Genomic DNA, 20,847 nt, shown 5'->3' with positions numbered 1-20,847 from the left:
TATTTTTCAAGAAATAAATGTCTACAAATAAACATCAATTCATACGCCTTCATCAAGAATAGGGAGAAGGGATTCAAATGGCAATTAATGTGGCAATTAAAGGTCTTTGTCTTTTTTAGAGCTATTAAAATGGATTAATTGGGTCATTTAACAATTAGAGTGCAAAAAAACTCTCCAAGGCCTAATGTTTTTATATAAGACAATTAATTCTAGAAATGTTTTGTTTTTATAATTTGATTCTAATCTAATTTCTTGTTCTTCAAGAAAAATAGTTTAAAACTGCTTATTCTCAAGAAGGGGAATTGAACCGATAAAGGTAAATTAGTTCAAAATAAAACTTGATGTTGACATGATGAAAATAAAAAGCTCAGGTGTTATCCTCACTAAAGACGTAAGGATGAGTGTCATATTTTGCACCCTTATTCTAAGGGTCTATAATTATAAAATTAATAAAAACCAAAGAGATGGCTGAAGGCCATGTATACGGGCTTTAAAAAGGTATTAGTGCAACCTAGAAATATGCAAGCAGAATTACCCAATAATTAGAAACATCAAGGTTTGGCTAACAGCTTGGGCCAAGTGCGTACTAAAGATAGGCCAGCAAGCAGGAAGTACATGCTCCAGCCACAAGGGAAAAATGCAGCTTCTAAGACCCACCAGCACTTACAAAAATAAATGCCCTAATCTAAAACTAAAATATTCATGGAATTATAGGATTTTTTAAGCTAGGAGGAATTTTGCCACAGAAACCTCCTAAAATCTATAATTCAATTTAGTTAATGAAAAGCCATTCTTGTTTTCTTTTTTAAAGAAAATAAAGATTCCGCCTAATTAATGTCTTCCTACAGAATTACAACAGAATATATGTATCCTACCAGTATTGAAGGGGAGAAAAACTAAATCTGAGCTGATACTGGAAAAAGTCAGTCTAATAAAAAGGATGTCTTTGGGATGCCGGGGTGGCTCAGTGGTTTAGCACCTGCCTTCAGCCCAGGGCATGATCCTAGAGTCCCGGGATTGAGTCCCACATTGGGCTCCCTGCATGGAGCCTGCTTCTCCCTCTGCCTATGTCTCTGCCTCTCTCTGTGTGTCTCATGAATAAATAAATAAAATATTTTAAAAAGGATGCTAATAAAAAAACTCATCTTACTTTTAATCACATTTTTGTTTTCAAAACAGCCTGGAAATTGACACTTTAAAAACATTTAAATGACAGCTACCCCTTCAACTTACAAGTACATTCCTGCAATTTTACATTTACTCCTTTAAAAATATATGTGTTTGTGTTTCTATACAAAATATATCATCATCTAAGGAAGAGCCAAACAGTAAAGGGATTACCCATATACCCACTACCTGGATTCAATATTGCTAACATTTCATCATACTGCTTTATTTATGTGTCTAGACATACTTTTTCTGAGTCATTGGCAAGTTACAGATATCCTTCTCCATTGTTTGTCTTATACTCCAGTGCCAAAACAGTCATTTATATTCATTTGATTCTATTACCAATATGACTGCCAGATAGACTCTTCATGATGTCACTCTTCTAATAAAGGGCTCACAATGGCCTCTTGGTATTCCAATTTTAAACCTTCCAAGTCTTCTTACAACTTTACCTTCCTTGATCTTTTATTATTTTTTAACAAGGAAAGCCTACATTTACCCTGAACACAGCATTCTGACTGAAATGTTTAGTGTTTTGTGCTGACCTAAATCCAAACACCATTCAAGGCTTAAATCCCACCTCAACTTTTAGTAAGACTTTCTCCTCCAATAACTCTAAACTCTTGATTTTTTGGCTACTGAAGGCCCTGATATTCTAGTCAGAAATGGCAACTTTAACATTTAAATTTTCTCTAATCACTTCATGTGTGTACTTATGGTATCCCTAATTTGACTATAAACTACTTTTTTAAAAAAATATTTATTTATTCATGAGAGACATGAGAGAGAGAGGCAGAGACACAGGCAGAGGGAGAGGGAGAAGCAGGCCTCATGCAGAGAGCCTGATGTGGGACTCGATCCCCGGACTCCAGGATCATGCCCTGGGCCGAAGGCAGGTGCTAAACTGCTAAGCCCCCCAAGCATCCCTGACTATAAACTTCTTATATCCATTTAGCATACTGCTCAGTTCAAAAAATGATATTCATTTATTAATAAGTAATAATTTCCTAGTTACACAATGACTTTTATCAGAAAAAAGTACAAAAGTTATATTTCTCCCACTGGGGCACTTTAGTACCATATTTCATATGGTGACCAATGCATAATTTAGCAATATCATATGAGGTTTTGGCCTAAGTGAAAAGATAAATTGGACCCAATCAAATACTCAGGCACAGAAGTGTGCAGCATAGATTCAGGCATTGAAGGTGGTGGGCCCTGAAGCCATAAGGTCAAGAAGAGGTGGAGCTAGGGAAGCTGAAGTTTTATGGTAGCCCAGAAACAATGAATAAAAAGAGTTTGGTGGAGAGTGGGAAATGCAAGAGATGCACATAGAAGCTATGAACGGAGAGAGAGATGGTCTCTAATAGTAGTTTTAGCTCCTGGAAGCTTTCTAGTTCCCACAGCAGTCCCAAGGTCTGCTTTGCTGAAATTCCTACCTTTGGATTTCTGCTTCCCTGCTAGATGCTACATACTAGCCCCCTAATCCCGAGCTACCTTGGTTTCTCTTCCCTTAGGGGGTCAAAAGAGCCCTAACCTAGACATTCATCATTCTGAAACAACTAAAGCAAACGACTCTCCTAAGGTCCTCCCCAAAGAGGCTAATAGCCAGTATTTTTGTATAATTCCTTTGCCCATTTTATGCTGCAGGCCTCTCATCTATAAAACAACAAATCTAAAAGTATAAATGTCTGGTACCCAGTAGTATATTCCATGATCAGAAAGTTTCTCTTAATACTATACTTTTCTTGATGTCTTTTTCATGTTATCTGTGTGCTTTACAGCATCCATATTATGTGCTACATACTTGACTAAACTACATTTTTCCTCATATATTCTTCAGATCTAGAATATAGATATGTACTAATACAACCACATAATGTTAGCAATGTAGATATATATATGAATTTCCTAATAAACAAACACCATGAAAGCAGAAACCACGTCTATTTTTGCTTACCCCTTTATGCCTGGCACCTATCACAGTATAACAGCTTAACAAATATTTGCTGAATGGATTACTGACAGGTATGAAATGGACCTATGGCAGTTATTCCTAATATCCATTTTAAATATATATAAAAATGGAATTCTGATGCTCTTCTCGGCTCATCTGCCAACCTTCCTCTAATCTGCTCCTCTTCATCTTCCAGACTTCAGTAAATGGCATCATTTTTTAACTAAACTGCTTGAGGTAAAAATCTACATGTAATCTTTAATTTCTCTTCTATCTCCACCACCACTTCATTGTAATTCACCACTATCTCCTGCTTCAACCACTGCAGAGCGCTTCTAGTTGACCTGCTGTTACTCCTACACTACAATTACTTTTTTTCATTCAGCAATATAATATATAAATCAAAGCTTACATCTTTTACAGAACAGTCTATTGGTTTCTTTCTGCACAAGGAATAAAATCCATAATCCTTATGTGGCTTTTTGCAAGACTCAGTATTGTTAACCCTAGCCTGCTCTCCTGTTCACTATGTTGCAACCATACTGATTCCTTCTTGCCTTTGGGTCTCTTCACTCTCTGGTCCTTATTCCTTTTTTAGACTTTCAGTCTACAGATTTTGTTTGTGAACTTTACCTTCTCAAAGAGGCCTCTCTTGTAATCAGTATGTAAAGAATCTCTCTCCCTCTACTCACAAGATTCTGTTATTAGCTGGTTTCCTTCACAGTATACTTATCACTATCACAAATCATTTTATTTATCTGTTTACTGTCTCTCTCCACTGGTAGAATGTAAGCTCCTTAAGAGTAGCACTGTACTTAGAACAGTGCCTGACATACAGCCAGCACTCAATATATTTTTTTTGAACAAATAGACCTTTGTAGGATGTTTTGCTCTTAAAAATCACATTTAAAATAATAGTGAAAGGGAATATAAGGGAAGGGAGAAGAAATGTGTGGGAAATATCAGGAAGGGAGACAGAACATAAAGACTCCTAACTCTGGGAAACGAACTAGGGGTAATGGAAGGGGAGGAAGGCAGGGGGTGGGGTGAATGGGTGACGGGCACTGAGGGGGGCACTTGACGGGATGAGCACTGGGTGTTATTCTGTATATTGGTAATTGAACACCAATAAAAAATAAATTTATTATTTAAAAAAAATTAAAAATAAAAATAAAAATCACATTTAAATTATACAAAAACCACTTCCTCGACATCGTCACACTTTCTTCTAGAAGAGGCACACAGTGAAAAGTATGGTTATTGAGACTGCTTAAATCTATAGATATGAGATAGGACTTTTAGCAGCATACCAGGATAAACTGTCATATCTGGTCTATTACTAATCTTAGTTCTTTCCACAATGTGGGCCAAGATATGTCTTTGGGAAGAGAATCTGCTTTCTATTACTTCCCTCCAGATAGGCGTTTGCTTTTTCTAACTTAAAATTCACTACATTCTTTTTCAGGATCCTAGGCTGACTATTACATAATTCTTAAATGCCAACTTATTGAAATTTAGCCCTTAATGTTTCATCTTACCCTCTTTTGTACCATTACAAAACATCTTAAATAGATGCCATGACACATAGATCCTGAGACCACAGCATAGGGTCCCTATCCTATACTTCAAAGAAAACATCAGAAATGGGGGGCAGGGGGGCAGTGCTGGGACTGGAAAGTACACTAGGATAGGAAGAGTGGCATTACTCTAATGTAGAAGGTAGAAGTTTGTGCCCAAACTTCATAAGAAATAATAATCACTGAGCAAGTAATATCATTCCCTCACCTCCACCCCCAAGAATAGCAATAAAAACCCCTAAGAACAGATAAGACTTGTAAGTAAAGCCTTATACCAGAGCATACAGGGTACCCAGCCTTGAAAAGGAAAAAGAAGACTGTCTGATCAGGAATAAAAGTCAGGCCTTCGCTGAAACACAATTTAATACTGTGTTCTCAATTTTTATTTAGGATTGAAGAACATTCCCCACACTTCCTACAAATACACAATGGAAGCTTTTGTCCATTGTATTAGTCAATGTCCTTTACGTAAGGACCAGGCAATATATGCTTCCTAGAACTTAGTACAAGGGACAAATATGACTTTTGGATCAAACTTGGAATTTTTCTTTTTATCAAACAATCCAAACTGTATGTTGTCATGGATTTTTAAAGCTGGAAGCCTTTAGAAATTATCTAGCCCAGAATATTCTCAAGTGTTCTTTAGGTATCATGAGCAAAAAAAGGAGTTCCATAAGCAAACAAGCTTCTCTCTTTCTATAATAATACTGAGATATAAATCATGTTAAATTAATTAAACAAGGAGGTCATTAGACTGAGGCGGTTTTAATGCCTTGGTAGCCTACTTAAGCAAAACCAAACGTAAGTCTATAATGCCTCAAGGTTAAAAAAGCGAAACCTAAAGACAACCAATCAAAAACAGCCGGTTAGCCGTTCCCAGTGAGGCTACCACCTATGCTATCGCCAATCAAGTAATTTCTTTGCTTTCACCTCTTCTCTATCAAAATCTTTCCTCTAGCTCTTGTCACCTCCCATTTGGAGCTACCTGATTCAAATCATTTTTTGCTCAAATAAACTCTTAAAATGTTTAATATGCCTGAGTTCATACATTAACAATCACAAACCATTAAATTCACCCTTTTAAAATGTACAATTCAGTTGTTTTTAAAATATTCAGAGCTGTGCAACCATCATTACTACTTAATTTTTCATTACCATTAAAAGAAACTCCATACCTATCACCAATCTTTTTCCCATTCCCCCAGCAAACAAGTTTCTTTACTACAGGAATCCTTGGACCTTTTATTGTAAATCTAATGTTTTGTGAAATTTTTTTTAAAGATTTTATTTGTTCATTCATGAGAGACACAGGCAGAGGGAGAAGCAGGCTCCATGCAGGGAGCCTGATGCCGACGGGACTCAATCCCAGGACTCCAGGATCATGCCCTGAGCCACCCAGGGATCCCCTGTTTTGTGAATTTATAAGAGAACAGTACAATGTGCAGTGTCTCCCAAACTTATTTAATAGCTAATATTTCAGTGCTTACTAGATGCTATTCTAAATCCTATACATATATTGCTTTATTAATTCTCACAATAAAATCCTTAAGGTACTATATATAATAAATGTGGGTATTAAACGCACAAAAAGACTAAGGTCAAGTAACTTGTTCAATATTATATTCTTAATTACTCCACTCGAATGTCTCCCACAAAATCAACTAGTTGTGGGATGAGAACGGACAACCAGTATTCTATGGGCCATAGCTTTGGTAGTGCTTTAGATCAACTTAATGAGAAAAATGGGGCCCAGAAAGGTCAGCTGATGGTAGCCAAGAATACACAGCCATATTCTCATTCTCTCTCCCTCTTTTGATGTCTAATTAACAGCCACATTTAGAATCCAATTATAATTAACTATCTAATCCCAGGTTCCTGATACAACTCTCTTCCTTCTTAAGTACTCTGTCTTAAAAACAAACAAAAACTCTAACACTGTAACCTATCTTGTTGGGATTGATTTTGCTCTAGGCGTCTCTCACTGTAGGCAATGCCCTTCTCCACCAGTTTGCACGTATAAATCTAACGTGTGCGCAATTGGGGGGCTCATTCCACTTTCCTCCCACCCTAGATGGATGCCATGTCTCCGTTGGCATCAACTTCTAAAGTCCAGCACGCGGGAGACACTGAACAATTTCTTATCCGTCCCTGGTTTAAGTCCTCAGGAGCAAGCACACACTCTCCTTAAGCCTACCAGCCTCCAGAAAGCAGGGTCTACTGAGTTTTAGTCTCTCTCCCGCCGGAGCCCAGCGCTACCTTGGACTCACAGCGCAGCGCACCCGCCGCGGACGGCAGCAGAGGAGCAGGCTCTTGAGAGACTTGAACCTGGCAGGCTGTGGGGCCCATCAAGGCTCGCCGCCCGAGGTCTGCCCTTTCTGAACTGGGGGTCAAGTTACAATCACTGGCCAGGGCGGCGGTAGGGCGGCAGCACCTCGCAAATGCCATCCAGCCCCCGCGACGGTCCCGGGCAAAGGCACTGCACCCTCTTCGGACGCAGACCCGAGTCCGCTGCGCGGGTGAAGGCGAGGGCAGGGCCCCTGCCCCGTGGGTGACAGAGCAAGGCCTCGAACCCGGGTCACCGTTCCCGGTGCGGCCAATGTTCGGGGCGGAGACGGCGAGGGCGGGGACCGCTCCTCGCTCGTCCCGTCTCGGCGCCCTGGCCCGCCCGCCGGGGCCTCCCGACCCCGGGTCACCCTGCTTGGGCCAGGGCTGGGGGTCGCGCGCACCCCCGCCCCCTGCCTCGCGCCATCTTGGAGCGCGGAGGCGGCCGCCCCGGACCGCCCCGAACCGCTGCTCCAGCAGTTACTCACCCGCGCTGCCCGGGGCCAGGCCCCCTGCCACCTCCGCGACCCCCGCCACGGCCAGGAGAAGCAGCAGCGCGCCTCGCGGGGAGGCCGGGACCGCCGCCATGTCCGGGCCGGGGGGTCCGGAGCCGCGGGATGCTCGGACCCAGCCTGGCCGCCGCCGCTGCTCGCGGAAGCCCCGCCCCGGCGGCCTGGCCCCTCCGTGATTGGCTGCGACGCTCTCAAGCCCCGCCCCCCTCGGCTCTGGGCGTTTCCAAAACCTGCGGGGGGCGGGAACATTCCCGAGACCCCGGCTCTTTGTTAAGGCCCAGCTGTGTGTCGGCTTCTGCAGGGGAGTCCCGCAGCCAGTGTTCCTTACGTGCAGGGTCAGGAGGTGTCAGAGCTGGAAGGGCCCTTGCAACACCTCTACCACCTCCCGAGCCTTGCAGCTGGGATCATTGAGGCTCAAAGAGGAGACCTGCCCAAGGAGACCCACAGCGCAAGTTGTCCTGAGAACTAGAGCTTACTCCAAGACTGAACCAAAGGGACCTCTCCCTCTCATTCCTCTTTACCCTCAGTGAGCCTTTTAATATCCTTTCTGCCCAGACGCTGCCTCACACGCAAAGAAGGCACTCAGGTCAACTCGGCCTCCCCTAACATCTGAGGGGCACTGCCGAAGACACGATCCACTAACAGGGGACCGAGGGACAGATTCATCACCAAAACTCTTTGGCATATGTAGCCTCTATGTGTCTTTGATGTACAGTTAAGTACTTAATTCCTATTGGGACAAGGTAGGTATTGGAATGGCTGTGTACCTAGATATGGAGAGCCTTGAATGTCAGGTTTAGATTTTGTTTAAGAGGTAATTTGGAGGTGAGTCCTTACCCCACCCCTTGCCCCCACAGCTGTTGTGGGGAATGTTTGGAAGGGGCCGCTGTTACCAAAGCACCTCTCTCCCTTTCTCTCCGTTCCTGAATTAAAACCTTGTTTTCCCCTCTTTCACATTAAAGATTTTACTTGAGAGAGAGAGAGAGAGAGAGAGAGAGCAGGAGCAGGGGGAGGGGCAGAGGGATAAGCAGATTCCCTACAGATCAGGGGCTCCCAGGACCGTGAGATCATGACCTGAGCAGAAGGCAGATGCTTGAAGGACCCAGGCACTCCTACCCCTTTTTAAAAAAAGTATAATCACAGCTACAAATGTAAAATCCCTTAATGTTATTAAACATCCAGTAAGTGTTTACATTTCCCCTATTATCTCATAATTTCCTTTTACAGTTTTTCAAGTTCCAAAGTCCATATATTGAAGTTAGTTTATATGTATTTTAGGTTCCTCTAGTCTCTCTTTTAAGCTTACAAAAGGAAAATATAAATTATGATAATCTTTCTAAAACATCTGCTCTGATGACAGCTCTCTTGCTTCGAAGTCTGAGGGGCCACCTGTTTTCTTCAGACAGAATGATGTACAATCATTTAACATGGGGTCAGAGGTTCTTAGCAATTGGACCCAATCACCTTTTCCAGCTTCATCCCCACACCCTCCCTGAACTTCTGCCACTATTCTTTCGGAACCTCTCACCTTTAGTTCTGGACCTCTGTGGTGCTTTCACCCCTCTGTCACAATATATATATCCTCTGCACAAAATTCCCCAGTTCCTATGGTAATCCACTCAGCTGAGGGAACTAAGATGGTTGCTCTGGGCCCGACTGTGCCCTGGAAGGATCTGAGCAAGAAGTGGGCTTTGTGTCAGGTGACCAACACATCTTGCTTTGATTGGGACTGTCCTGATTTTATTCTTTTTTAAGATTTTTATTTATTTATTTATGAGAGACACAGAGAGAGAGAGAGAGGCAGAGACACAGGCAGAGGGGGAAGCAGGCACCATGCAGGGAGCCCGTCGTGCGACTTGATCCCGTGCGACTTGATCCTGGGTCTCCAGGATCACGCCCTGGACTCCAGGCAGCGCTAAACCGCTGAGCCACCGGGGCTGCCCTGTCCTGATTTTAAAACAGGAAGTCTCATGTTCCAGAAACTTCTTAGTCCCAGGCAAAACAGGACAGTTGGACTCCTTAGCTCTGTGCACCTTAGAAAATGTCATAGAGAGGCCTGTAAACAGGTTTCCGTATGGAAAAATGGGATCATACAGGTAATAGATACCACTCCCAAGGTAATTCAATTGGTATACTGATAGTTATAAGCCATGCAGATGGTTCATTAGACCATTGGGTTCCTAGGCTGCCCTAACAGAGTACCACAAACTGGGTGGCTTAAGCCACAGTAATTTATTGTCTCAGAGTGTTCTTAAAGCTAGAAGCCTGAGATCAAAGTGTTGGCAGGGTCGGTTTCTTTTGGGAACTGTGAGGGAGAATCTGACTCATGCCTCTCTCCTAGCTTCTGCTGTGTTACTGGCAGTCTTTGGAACTCCTGGGCTAGTAGACACATCACCTTGATCTTTGCCTTCACTTTTACATGGAATTCTCCTTGTATGTGTGTCTGTGTCCAAATTTATCCTTTTTTTAAAAAAAGATTTTATTTATTTATTCATGAGAGATACAGGAAGAGAGAGAGAGAGAGAGAGAGAGGGGCAGAGACACAGGCAGAGGGAGAAGCAGGCTCCATGCAGGGAGCCCGATGTGGGACTCAATCCCGGGTCTCCAGGATCACACCCCGGGCTGCAGGTGGCACTAAACTGCTAGGTCACCGGGGCTGCCCCAAATTTATCCTTTTTATAAGGACCCTAGTCATGTTGACTTAGGGGCACACCCTACTGCAGTATGACCTCATCTTAATAACATTTATAATAATCCCTGTTTCTAAATGGGGTCGCATTCTGAGATACTGGATTTTACGACTTCAACATATGAATATGGGGGAGGCAGGGACACTCAGTTCAACTCATAACGATTTGTAAAGGAAAGACTATCCACCCTCCCCATCGGAAATCATTGACTATGAAAGAGAAGCTGAAGAAGGAGGAGGATAAAGGACTGGTCAGTTGCACTCCACATAAGCCCCCAATAACAGGAGTGGTTGGCCGCACTCCTGTTGACTCACAGAGGTGACACTTGGAGTCTGATGCACAAAGAGAATGCGTGAATACTTGGAGATCTCTTAGCTATAGAATCAGAAATGACTTTATTTCCAGGTAATTATTATGAGATATGACAGCAAAGTTGCTCTGGACGAATAAATCCATGTAGTTATGTAGTGAAGTTGAGGGGACCTGGCAGGAGAGACAATTTCTCTGCTATTGAGATTTATATTTGAGACAGACATGTTTTAAAAAAATGGCTAAAATCGGAGTTGTGATGATGAGCCACCAAATAGAAGCTGCTTGAGATCCTCCCATGCCAAAAGACGGCTGACCAGTCACTATATCCTGGAGGAAGTCAAGAATAGGGACATCGAGGCCCTTCTTGGCCAAGCATTTTCTGGCCTACTATCGGGCTCAATAACCCTCCTATGGGTGGACTGTATTGAGCAGATAGGATCTGGAAACTACTGATGATTGCCCATTGAGGCAAGTGATCTGACACAGCCTCAGTCATTCATGTTCATTCAGTCACACTAACAAATAGCACATCCATTTTGGGGTTATCTTACTGTATTTTGATGGAGACAATAGCTAATTTCCTGTTTCCCTTTGATCAGACCACCATAAGCAGGTTTCCCGTGAGACAGCAGAAACATGATGCAGCGTAGAGCATTGGCTAAACACACACCTGAGTCCAAACTGCACTAACTAGCTGTTAATCGTATTAATAGTTCATTGTGTTAACTAGCCTTGTGACCTTGGGCAAAGTCATTTAACTTCTCTGTTTATGTTCCTTTGTGTTTATCTTGGACTTCTTGAGAAGATGAAGGAAGATACTATATTTAAAATATCTAACAAAAAAAAATAAAAAATAAAAAATAAATGTCTAACACAGGGGCACCTGGGTGGCACAGTGGTTCAGCATCTGTCTTTAGCTCAGGGTATGATCCCGGGGTCCTGGGATTGAGTCTTGCATTGGGCTCCCCGCAGGGAGCCTGCTTCTCCCTCTGACCATGTTTCTGCTTCTCTCTGTGAGTCTCTTATGAATAATTTTTTTAAAAATTTTAAAAATAAATAAATAAATAGGTAAACTGTCTAATACAGTGCTTGACAGTGAATTATGTTAAACACTGTAGAATTATAATGAAAGATATGGACAATCTTTAACTTGGGTCACAGAACTGACTGGTTGGATTTACTTTCCACCTTACTTCCCATCTCCACCCCAGGGGAGAAGAGCCAAAACTCTCCAGTTATACTATCTAATATGATACCCACTAGCCACATGTGGCTCTTGAGTACTGGAGATACAGCAAGTCCAAATTGAAATGTGCTAACACCAGAATTTAAAGACTTAGCATGAAAATAAGAATATAAAACATTATTAAAATGAATTTCACCTGTCTTTTTATTCATTTTTGGAGTTGCTTTTTGTGTGTGAGGTTTTTTTGTTTGTTTGTTTGTTTTGTTTTAAACAGAGCTTATTTATTTATTTTTTGAGCAGTTTTCGGTTTGCAGCAAAATTGAGCAGAAAGTATAGAGATTTCCCATATCCCACCCCCACCTCCACACAGGCACAGGCTCTTCCACTATCAACATCCTGCACTGAGGGGCACATTTGTTACAATCAATGAACCTACACTGACATTATCACCCCAAGTCCATAATTTACACTAGGGTTCATTCTTGGTGTAATTTATACATTTTATGGGTTTTGACAAATGTATGAAGACATGTAGCCACTACAATTCTTTTTAACTCTTTTTTAGTAAGGCTGTTAGAAAACTTAAAATTACACATGAGGTTTACTTTGGGGCTTATATAGTTCTACAGCATTGTTGTAATTATCTTTCATTCCAAAGAAAGGTTAACACTTAGAGGTCAGTATGGCACTTATAAAATTATTTTGTCCTGTCACTGGGTGCTCATTACATCACCTGCCCTCCTTAATGCCCCATCACCCAGTTACCCTCCCCCTCCTCCTCCCTCCAGCAATCCTGTTTGTTTCCTACAGTTAAGAGTCTCTTACATTTTGCCTCCCTGTTTTTATTTTCTTTTTCCTTCCTTTCCCCTATGTTCATCTGTTTTGTTTCTTAAATTCCACATGTGAGTGAAATCATATTGTATTTATCTTTCTCTGACTTATTTCGCTTAGCATAATACCCCCTAGAGGGTCATTGAGATTTAATATACTTATTGATATGGCTGAGTTTAAATCTACTGTCTTGCTATTTGTTTTCTATTTGCTTCATTTCCATTTTCCCACTTTTTCTCTTTTCCTACGTTCTTTTGAAATAATAGAGTGTTTGGAGCATTTTTTTGTGTGTGATTTCATTTTACCTTCTCTATTGGCTTACCTGTATTATCCTTTATTTTATTTTTCAGTAGGTGCTATAGGGTTTATAGTGTACATTTTAACTTATTACAGCCTATCTTCGAATAATAATTATCACTTCATGTAAAATGTAAGAACGTGACAACAGTATGATTCCATTTTCCCCTTCTTATCTTTTGTGCTAATGTTGTCATATATCTTACTTCCACACACTATTATTTTGCTTTAAATAGCCAATTATTTAAACAAGGGATTCTAAAACCAGAAATAATGTCTATTATATTTACCCACATGTTAAGCATTTCTGATGCTCTTCATTCATTTATATAGTTCCAAATTTCTCTCTGGTGTCTAGAGGAGAAAAACTTTCTGATTAAGAACATGGCAGGTTAGGGCAGCCCGGGTGGCTCAGTGTTTTAGTGCCACCTTTAACCCAGGGCCTGGTCCTGAAGACCCAGCCCACGTCGGGCTCCCTGCATGGAGCCTGCTTCTCCCTCTGCCTGTGTCTGCCTCTCTTTCTCTCTCTCTCTCTCTCTCTCCCCTCTCTCTCATGAATAAATAAATAAAATCTTAAAAAAACAAAACAAAACAAAAGAACATGGCAGGTTTTGCTGATTTTAATTAGCTAGGACTCTATATTTTGTTTTCGGGAATTTATGCATAGTAAATTTCTGAAGTTAATCTTTTCTTTTTTAAAGATTTTATTTATTTATTTGACAGAGAGAAAGAAAACCAGAGAGCACAAGGGCGGGGGGGGGGGGGGGCGGGGAGGGACAGCTAAGTTTGAGGAAGAAGACTCCCCACTGAGGAGGAAACCTGACAGGACCCTGGGATCATGACCTGAGCTGAAGGCAGATGCTTAATTAAGTGACTGAGGCACCTAGGCACCCTTTAATTTAATCTTTAATAAAAATAAAAAGTTTTAGTAGCTTAGCAGGAAGGGGACTTGCAGAGACAACTAACTGTCCGTCAGCCCTTCTAGAAGTTGTTGCTTAGAAGCAACTGTCCAGCCAGAGAAAATGCTTTCTAATGGTTATCATGTTCACTGGTAATTTAATAACTAGGAGTATGGCTTTGTAGAACAAAGGTGTTCCCTGTGCCTTCAAGCAGAATCTGTGCATATGACCTTCCCATTGGCCCCTGTACTGAGATCTCACAGGAAGAAGAGAAGCCAAGCCCTACCCCAAGGCACCCAATACCGACATGGTATAAAATTCAGCACGGGGACAGGCCCAGGCCGGGTGGCTCGGTGGTTTAGCCCCACCTTCAATCCAGGGTGTGATCCAGGAGACCTGGGATAAAGTCCCGTGTCGGGCTTCCTGCATGGAACCTGCTTCTCCCTCTGCCTGTGTCTCTGCGTCTCTCTCTCTCTCTCTCTCTCTGTCTCTGTCTCTATGAATAAATATATAAAATCTAAAAAAAAAAAAAATCAGCATGGTAACCCTCAATCTGTGATGCTGGTAAAATACCTGCTAGGCTTGATGAGTCCTCTAAAGACATGAAACTGCCAAACTATGGAGAAAGTCCAAATGTCCATTGACAGATTAATGGGCAAATGAATGAATATTACTCAGCCATCAAAAAAAAAAAGAAAAAAAAGAAAAAAAAAAGAGAGATCTTGCCATTGCAACGACATGGACAGAGCTAAAGGGTAATATTCTAAGTGGATAAGGCAATCAGAGAAAGACAAATACCATATGATTTCACTCATGAGAAAGTTAAGAGACAAAACAGATGAACATATGGGAAGGTGGAAAAAGAAAAACAGGAGAGCATGAAACAAACCATAAGAGACTCTTAACAATAGAGAACAAACTGAGGGTTGATGGAGGGAGGTAGGCAGGGGATGAGCTAGCTGGATGATGGGTTTTATGGAGGGCACTTGTGATGAGCACTGGGTGTTATATAAAGTGATAAATCACTACATTCTCCCTGAATCACTTAATTCTACACCTGAAACCAATATTGCACTGTATGTTCATTGGCTAGAATTTAAATAAAAAATAAAACACAAGACTGTGAGAATGCCCCCATTCTCTACTCTCTTTGCCTGTGTATTCCAGCAATTTTCAAAGAATATTATTTTTATTTTTTAGCAGTAGAATCTTTTTTTCAACAAAATCTTGTAGACTTCTGCTATGTAAAACAGAGGAAGGAAAGCTAGCTTTATTGTTACATTTCTTTTATAAGTTTAAGTTTATAACAATTACTTGGTTCAAAGGTAATGAATGAGAATTCAAAGATAATGAGATTTTGATGAACACAAAACTTGAAATCTGGAATTATGGATGATAATTGCCTTCACATCAGTTTCAGACTTCAATTTACTTCAGTATTTTGTTTTGGTTGCCTGTAGAGAAAATTCTCATTCACACAGATGAGTACTTTGCAAAGGGTCATGGTTTTTTAAAGAGCTCATTTACAGTCTCAAACTACCCTTTATTTAAATTAAGATAGTACCTTGAAGAAGAAATACTGAGAACTTTTTGTTTCAATATTGATTTGGGAAAATTTATGTCCATACCAAAATTTGCACATGGATGTTTATAGCAGCTTTATTCATAATTGCCAAAACTTGGAAGCAACCAAGATGCCCTTCAGTAGATAGTGGATAAATAAACATTTATTTAGTACATTCAGACTGTAGGATATGGTTCAACACTACAAAGAAATGAGCTATCAAGCTATGAAAAGACATAGAGGAAATTTTAAAGTATGTTTTTAAGTGAAAGAAACCAATCTGAAAAGGCTGTATACTGTATGATTCCAACTATATGCCATTCTGGAAAAGTAGAAAGATAAGGGGTTTCTAGAGATTAATGGGGATGGAGGGGTGAAGAGGCAGAGCAAAGAGGCTTTTTAGGGCAGTAACGTGATTTTGTATAAAACTATAGTGCTGAACACATGTCATTATACATTTGTCCAAATCCACAGACTGTAAAACACTAAGAGTAAATCCTAAAATAAATTATAGACTCTGGGTGATGATGTGTTAGTGTAGGTTCATTAGTTGTAACAAAGATAATCTCTCTGGTGGGGGATGCTGATAATGAGGGAGATGGTAGTGTGGAGATGGGGGTGTATGGGAACTCTCTGTACTTTCTGCCCACTTTTGCAACTGCTCTGAAAGACAAAGTTTATTAATTTAAAAAATGCTAGTTTGACATTAAAAATCAGAAAAAAATAGTGGTTCACCTAGAAGATTGGATAACTGCTCAATTCCTTATCATAAATGTAGCCAGAGAAGTAGCACCCCAAATTTATGGTTAATCCCAATACAATTTATAATGTGGCATTTTTACTGTGTGACCAGTTACATGTTCATTTCTTATTGTGCAATCGGTTATGACACCATGATGAGAACATGCACCAAGCAGATGATTCTGAGGCTTGCCCAACACTTAATTGAGAACAGTGCTTATGTGTACTCCCTGGTACAATTATATATGCACGAGCGGATGTGCATCAGCCTAGATTAAAGAAAAGATCAGTGCAGAACTACACTTTTACTAATCAAGGACACATTTAAAGAAGATAAAAAAAATGCACAGAGATGGCAGGAAAGGATTTATTCTGAGGTCTATATAAAAAGAAGTCAACTCAATGGCATGCATGCTAATGTGAGAGTGGCTCCCAGTGTGTAAAAAAAAAAAAAATCAGGGGATCCCTGTGTGGTTCAGCGGTTTGGCTCCTGCCTTCGGCCCAGGGTGTGATCCTGGAGTCCCAGGATCGAGTCCCACGTCTCTCTCTTCTTTCTCTCTGTGTGTGTCTCATGAATAAATGAATAAAGACTTTAAAATAAAAAAAATAATAATAAAAAAAATCACAAGTTTGCATGTGCCCATTGTTTTACTACCTATTAAAAGTTATTTGGATATATATATATTTTAAAGAAATACTTGTGGAGTCTGACAAACTTCCATCTGGCAGTCGTTTGATACTTGTTTGATGAAACTTTGTTATTCAGGAGTTTCATAGAATGTATGTTTGAACTTGTCTATTTTAATCCTGATACCTTCTCTCTTCCAAAATAATGAATCACACCCTCTCCGCAGCTGGAATAAATATGTTATTCCATTCTTTTTTTTAGCTTTTTGTAATCACGATGGTATTTTATGTTTAATTCCAATCCATTGGAAGTGTATGGCAAAGTATGGTGTGACATGCATATCAGAGGCAACTTTCATTCAATTCTAAGTTGTGACTTCCCACTATTAAGAAGTGATCTTTTTCTTCACACTGTGAATTTTGACCTGACATATATGTATTTCATTCTTACAGCTGGAATTTTCAAATGCCTCTGATACCACTGATTTTATAAAACTTTACAAAGCAATAATATGTACTTCAGTAATTGCTACCTTGTAGTAAGTTCAAATCTGGCAGGAAGAATCTAACATTGTTCCCTTGAAAAGATCTTTGTATTGTTCAGTTGCTCTTCACTAGCAACATATGTAGCTCTGTGGAATCTTGGAGGGATTTAAAAAGACTAAATAACTAGGTTTCTGAGCCCTAAGCCCAGCTTTCCTATGGGCCTTACCTCAGCTCTGACTTAGAGAAATCGAAATATTCAGACATAGAGTCCATATTAAAGAGGGTCTTCTGGGGATCCCTGGGTGGCGCAGCGGTTCGGCGCCTGCCTTCGCCCCAGGGCGCGATCCTGGAGACGCTGGATCGAGTCCCGCGTCGGGCTCCCGGTTCATGGAGCCTGCTTCTCCCTCTGCCTGTGTCTCTGCCTCTCTCTCTCTCTCTCTCTCTGTGCGATTATCATAAATAAATAAAATTAAAAAAAATTAAAGAGGGTCTTCTGGGATCCCTGGGTGGCGCAGCGGTTTAGCGCCTGCCTTTGGCCCAGGGCACGATCCTGGAGACCGGGGACCGAGTCCCGCGTCGGGCTCCCGGTGCATGGAGCCTGCTTCTCCCTCTGCCTGTGTCTCTGCCTCTCTCTCTCTCTCTGTGTCACTATCATAAATTAAAAAAAAAAAAAAATTGTGTAAAGAGAGTCTTCTGTTTGATACAATTTGAGAGCTTCTACTCTAGAAATTAAGGTTATTTTTATTGTATTTCTTCTTCCCTCCTTCTCCTGAGAGTGATTCCCTGGTCAACAGCTCTGCCTTCCCTTGTACTCCCAAAACACTCTTACAATTTTTTTCTTTATCATGTCATATTTGCACTTGACTGCACTTTGGAGCTATTTGAAGCGGGAATGGCTAGTTCTTGGTCTAACATGTAAGAAGCTTGGTAGTCAACACTCTACTGATAACTAAAAAGCTAAACAAACTGATAAATCAACAATCTTTAGATGCATAGAGAAGCGAGGTCGCAGGGCAAACTGCTGTCTTGGAACTTAGAGAGACCAGACCGGATGGCTGATGCCATAGGACTTGGCATGTGTCCTCTGCAGGACATGCAGAAGTTGCTTCCCTGCCTCTTCCTCAGTCCCTCAGTCCTGGTCCCAAGTCTTTCAGGGCTTGCTGCTCAAAGTGTGGCCTGCAGAGCAGCACAGAAGCATCCCCTCAGAACCTGTCAGAAATGTAGAGACTCAGGTCCCACTTCAGACTCACTAAATCCAAATCTGCATTTTCACAGCATCCCCACCTGACTCTTGAGCACATTCGGATTCAAGAAGCACTGCTTTCCATAAAGATGTGGTGTATATATGTACAGTGGAATAATGGAAGATTACTCAGCCATCAGAAAGGATGAATATCTCCCATTTATAAGGAACCGTAAGGGAGGCAGGGGAAACTGAATGGGGAAAAATTAGAGAGGAAGAAAAAACATGAGAGACTTTTAACTCTGAGAAACAAACTGAGGGTTGCTGAAGGGGAGGGAGGTGGGGGGAGGGGGTAACTGGGTGATGGGCATAAGGAGGGCATGTGATGTGATGAGCACTGGGTATTATGCTGTATGTTGGCAAACTGAAATTAAATTTAAAAAAGAAGCGGCATCAGCACTGCTCTTGGAAGCTTGCAGAAATGTCCACCAGATGGCAGGTTTGCAGCAGGCACAGGTAGTCAGTGTTGAAAATCAGCCGCCCACAGCTCCTTCAAATCTACTGGAAGTGTCATTAGCAATTTGGAGCCATAGCTCATATACCGTGGAGGGGGAGAACCCAAAAGTACCCTCTAATCACCGAGTGACAGGTTGTGGGTGTGAGGCATGAGTTCCTCCCCTCTGGGCTCTCCCTAGGTGTTTTCTCATGCATTGCTTATGGAGAAAGATGGGGGATACACTCTCATTTCACAAAGAAATTAATAAGAGTCAGAGAGGGAAAGAAACTCAACAGTGGCAAATGGCATTAGCAGCAGAATTGGAAGGCAGGTCTCTGGCTCCCTGGCCTGGGCTCACAGTACCTCTGGAAGGATGTGGCAGGATGGCTTAGCCCTAGTCTGTGTTGACCTGAGCAGCTCGCATGGCATGTCTACCTCCCTATTCTCCCCCACCCAGTTGCTCTTTGAACTGCTCTTTTGTTTTCCTGGAAAGTGCCAGAGGCAGCTGTTGTAATAATTCAATTTGGAATACTAATGGACTTTTCACAACACTCAGGTTCCTGGCCTTAACCCTCAGGGGAACAAAGCATCAGTCTTAATTGGGAGCAAACAGAACCAGCCCTGGTCCTCAAAGGATCCCCTGGGAATCTTAATGGTTATGGAGTCTGCAGCCAGTACCAGCTGTGAGTCACTGACTCCTATGTGAACTTCCAATCTGTCTAGTTTTGCTCTTTTAGTTATAAGAACAAAAATTTACTTGTGTAGGCTCAAGTTAATTTTTTCTCATTTTTCCCCCCTAAGAATTCATTTGGGTTGATTACAGAAATCACCTAGAATTCATGAGCAGAAGTTTTAGTAGAAGGCTGAGGAGCCAGAACATTGGTATTCCTAGACTCTGAGGAAAATGTCTTAAATGGAGTGAAGGAGCAAAGGGCTGTAATAAAGCTCAACTCCATCCCTCTTATTCCCTGATAGTGAGATTTGCCTAAGCATGCTGTTAACACAGTGAGTCAGGTGAATTGGAGATCATGAAACAAAGGAAAATACAGAGACAGCAACAGATAGCCCCAGACTCTCCCTGGGTCTCCTTGCCCACCTTCTCCAGGAGTACAACCACTTTCCTCTATTTGCCGGCAGCCCCGCTCAACCTCTGGTGGTGAGGAGGGTCAGATTGTGGTCAATTCAACATGAGTAGGATCCTCATTTTACAGATTTCCAAGGAAGGAGATTCCACTTGATTCCCTCTCACTGTCCCCAAGCCTAAAGAGAAGTTCTGTAGAGATTGGTGTATTCTTTCCTCTCTCCTGCTAGAAAGCCCATAAGAAGTCTTAATCTTTGCAGGTAGTTTTGGTATTTTATATGAAATCCTACATGAAAGGAACCTCTACCACCACCCAGAATCTGGGAATGAGCAGAGTCTTTCAACTCTACTTGCCAGATAGCACAGATATACCTTTGGGGGTGTTCATGATAAAAGACCTGAGATCTGCTCATACAGCCTTGTATTCAGGTAAATCTAAGTACATGTGTAGAAATAATTATAACTACCATCTCCAGTATGTGTCATGTGACACATATAATAAATCCAGGGGACTGGGAGTTAAGGAAGCAACTCAGGACAAGGATGATCCTGGAGGATTACAAAGTCTCATTTCACCATCTCTAGTCTCATGCCTATGGCCTGGGGTTAGAACCACCATCTTGAAAGGTCAGCCTCAAGGTGATCCAGTCCCAAACTAAGGTACAGCAGGAAAAAGAGACAGCAAGGCCCAGAGAAAGCTGTGAGGGGCTGTGTCTCCAACAGTCAGACCACTGCCCCACCCACTGCCATGTTTTGTCATTAGTTAATTTGGATTTTGTTTGTTCATTCGTTTGCTTGCTTACTTGCTGCTTTGTTTGCTTGTTGGTCTTATAATGTATGCCTGCATCATCCCACAAAGGACTGAGATAACCCAAGACTATATCTGAGGCCAAATAATTAAAAATAGGTGAGAAAA

General features: G+C 41.5%; 1 protein-coding gene across 3 annotated transcripts in view; it reads right to left on the bottom strand.

Moving 5' to 3' along the window:
• Positions 1-7,682, bottom strand: part of RECK (reversion inducing cysteine rich protein with kazal motifs) — an 88,419-nt gene extending 80,737 nt beyond the window's left edge. For all 3 annotated transcript variants that reach the window (XM_072841927.1, XM_072841925.1, XM_072841926.1), the window contains exon 1: positions 7,515-7,682. In XM_072841927.1, the coding sequence (XP_072698028.1) occupies positions 7,515-7,614 (100 nt within the window). In that variant the 5' untranslated portion in view covers positions 7,615-7,682. The remainder of the gene's footprint in view (positions 1-7,514) is intronic.
• Between the last annotated feature and the right edge of the window lie 13,165 nt (positions 7,683-20,847).

The sequence above is a fragment of the Canis lupus genome, chromosome 10 (assembly GCF_048164855.1).
Source record: "Canis lupus baileyi chromosome 10, mCanLup2.hap1, whole genome shotgun sequence".
NCBI lineage: Eukaryota > Metazoa > Chordata > Mammalia > Carnivora > Canidae > Canis > Canis lupus.
This window is presented reverse-complemented; position numbering and strand designations above follow the sequence as displayed.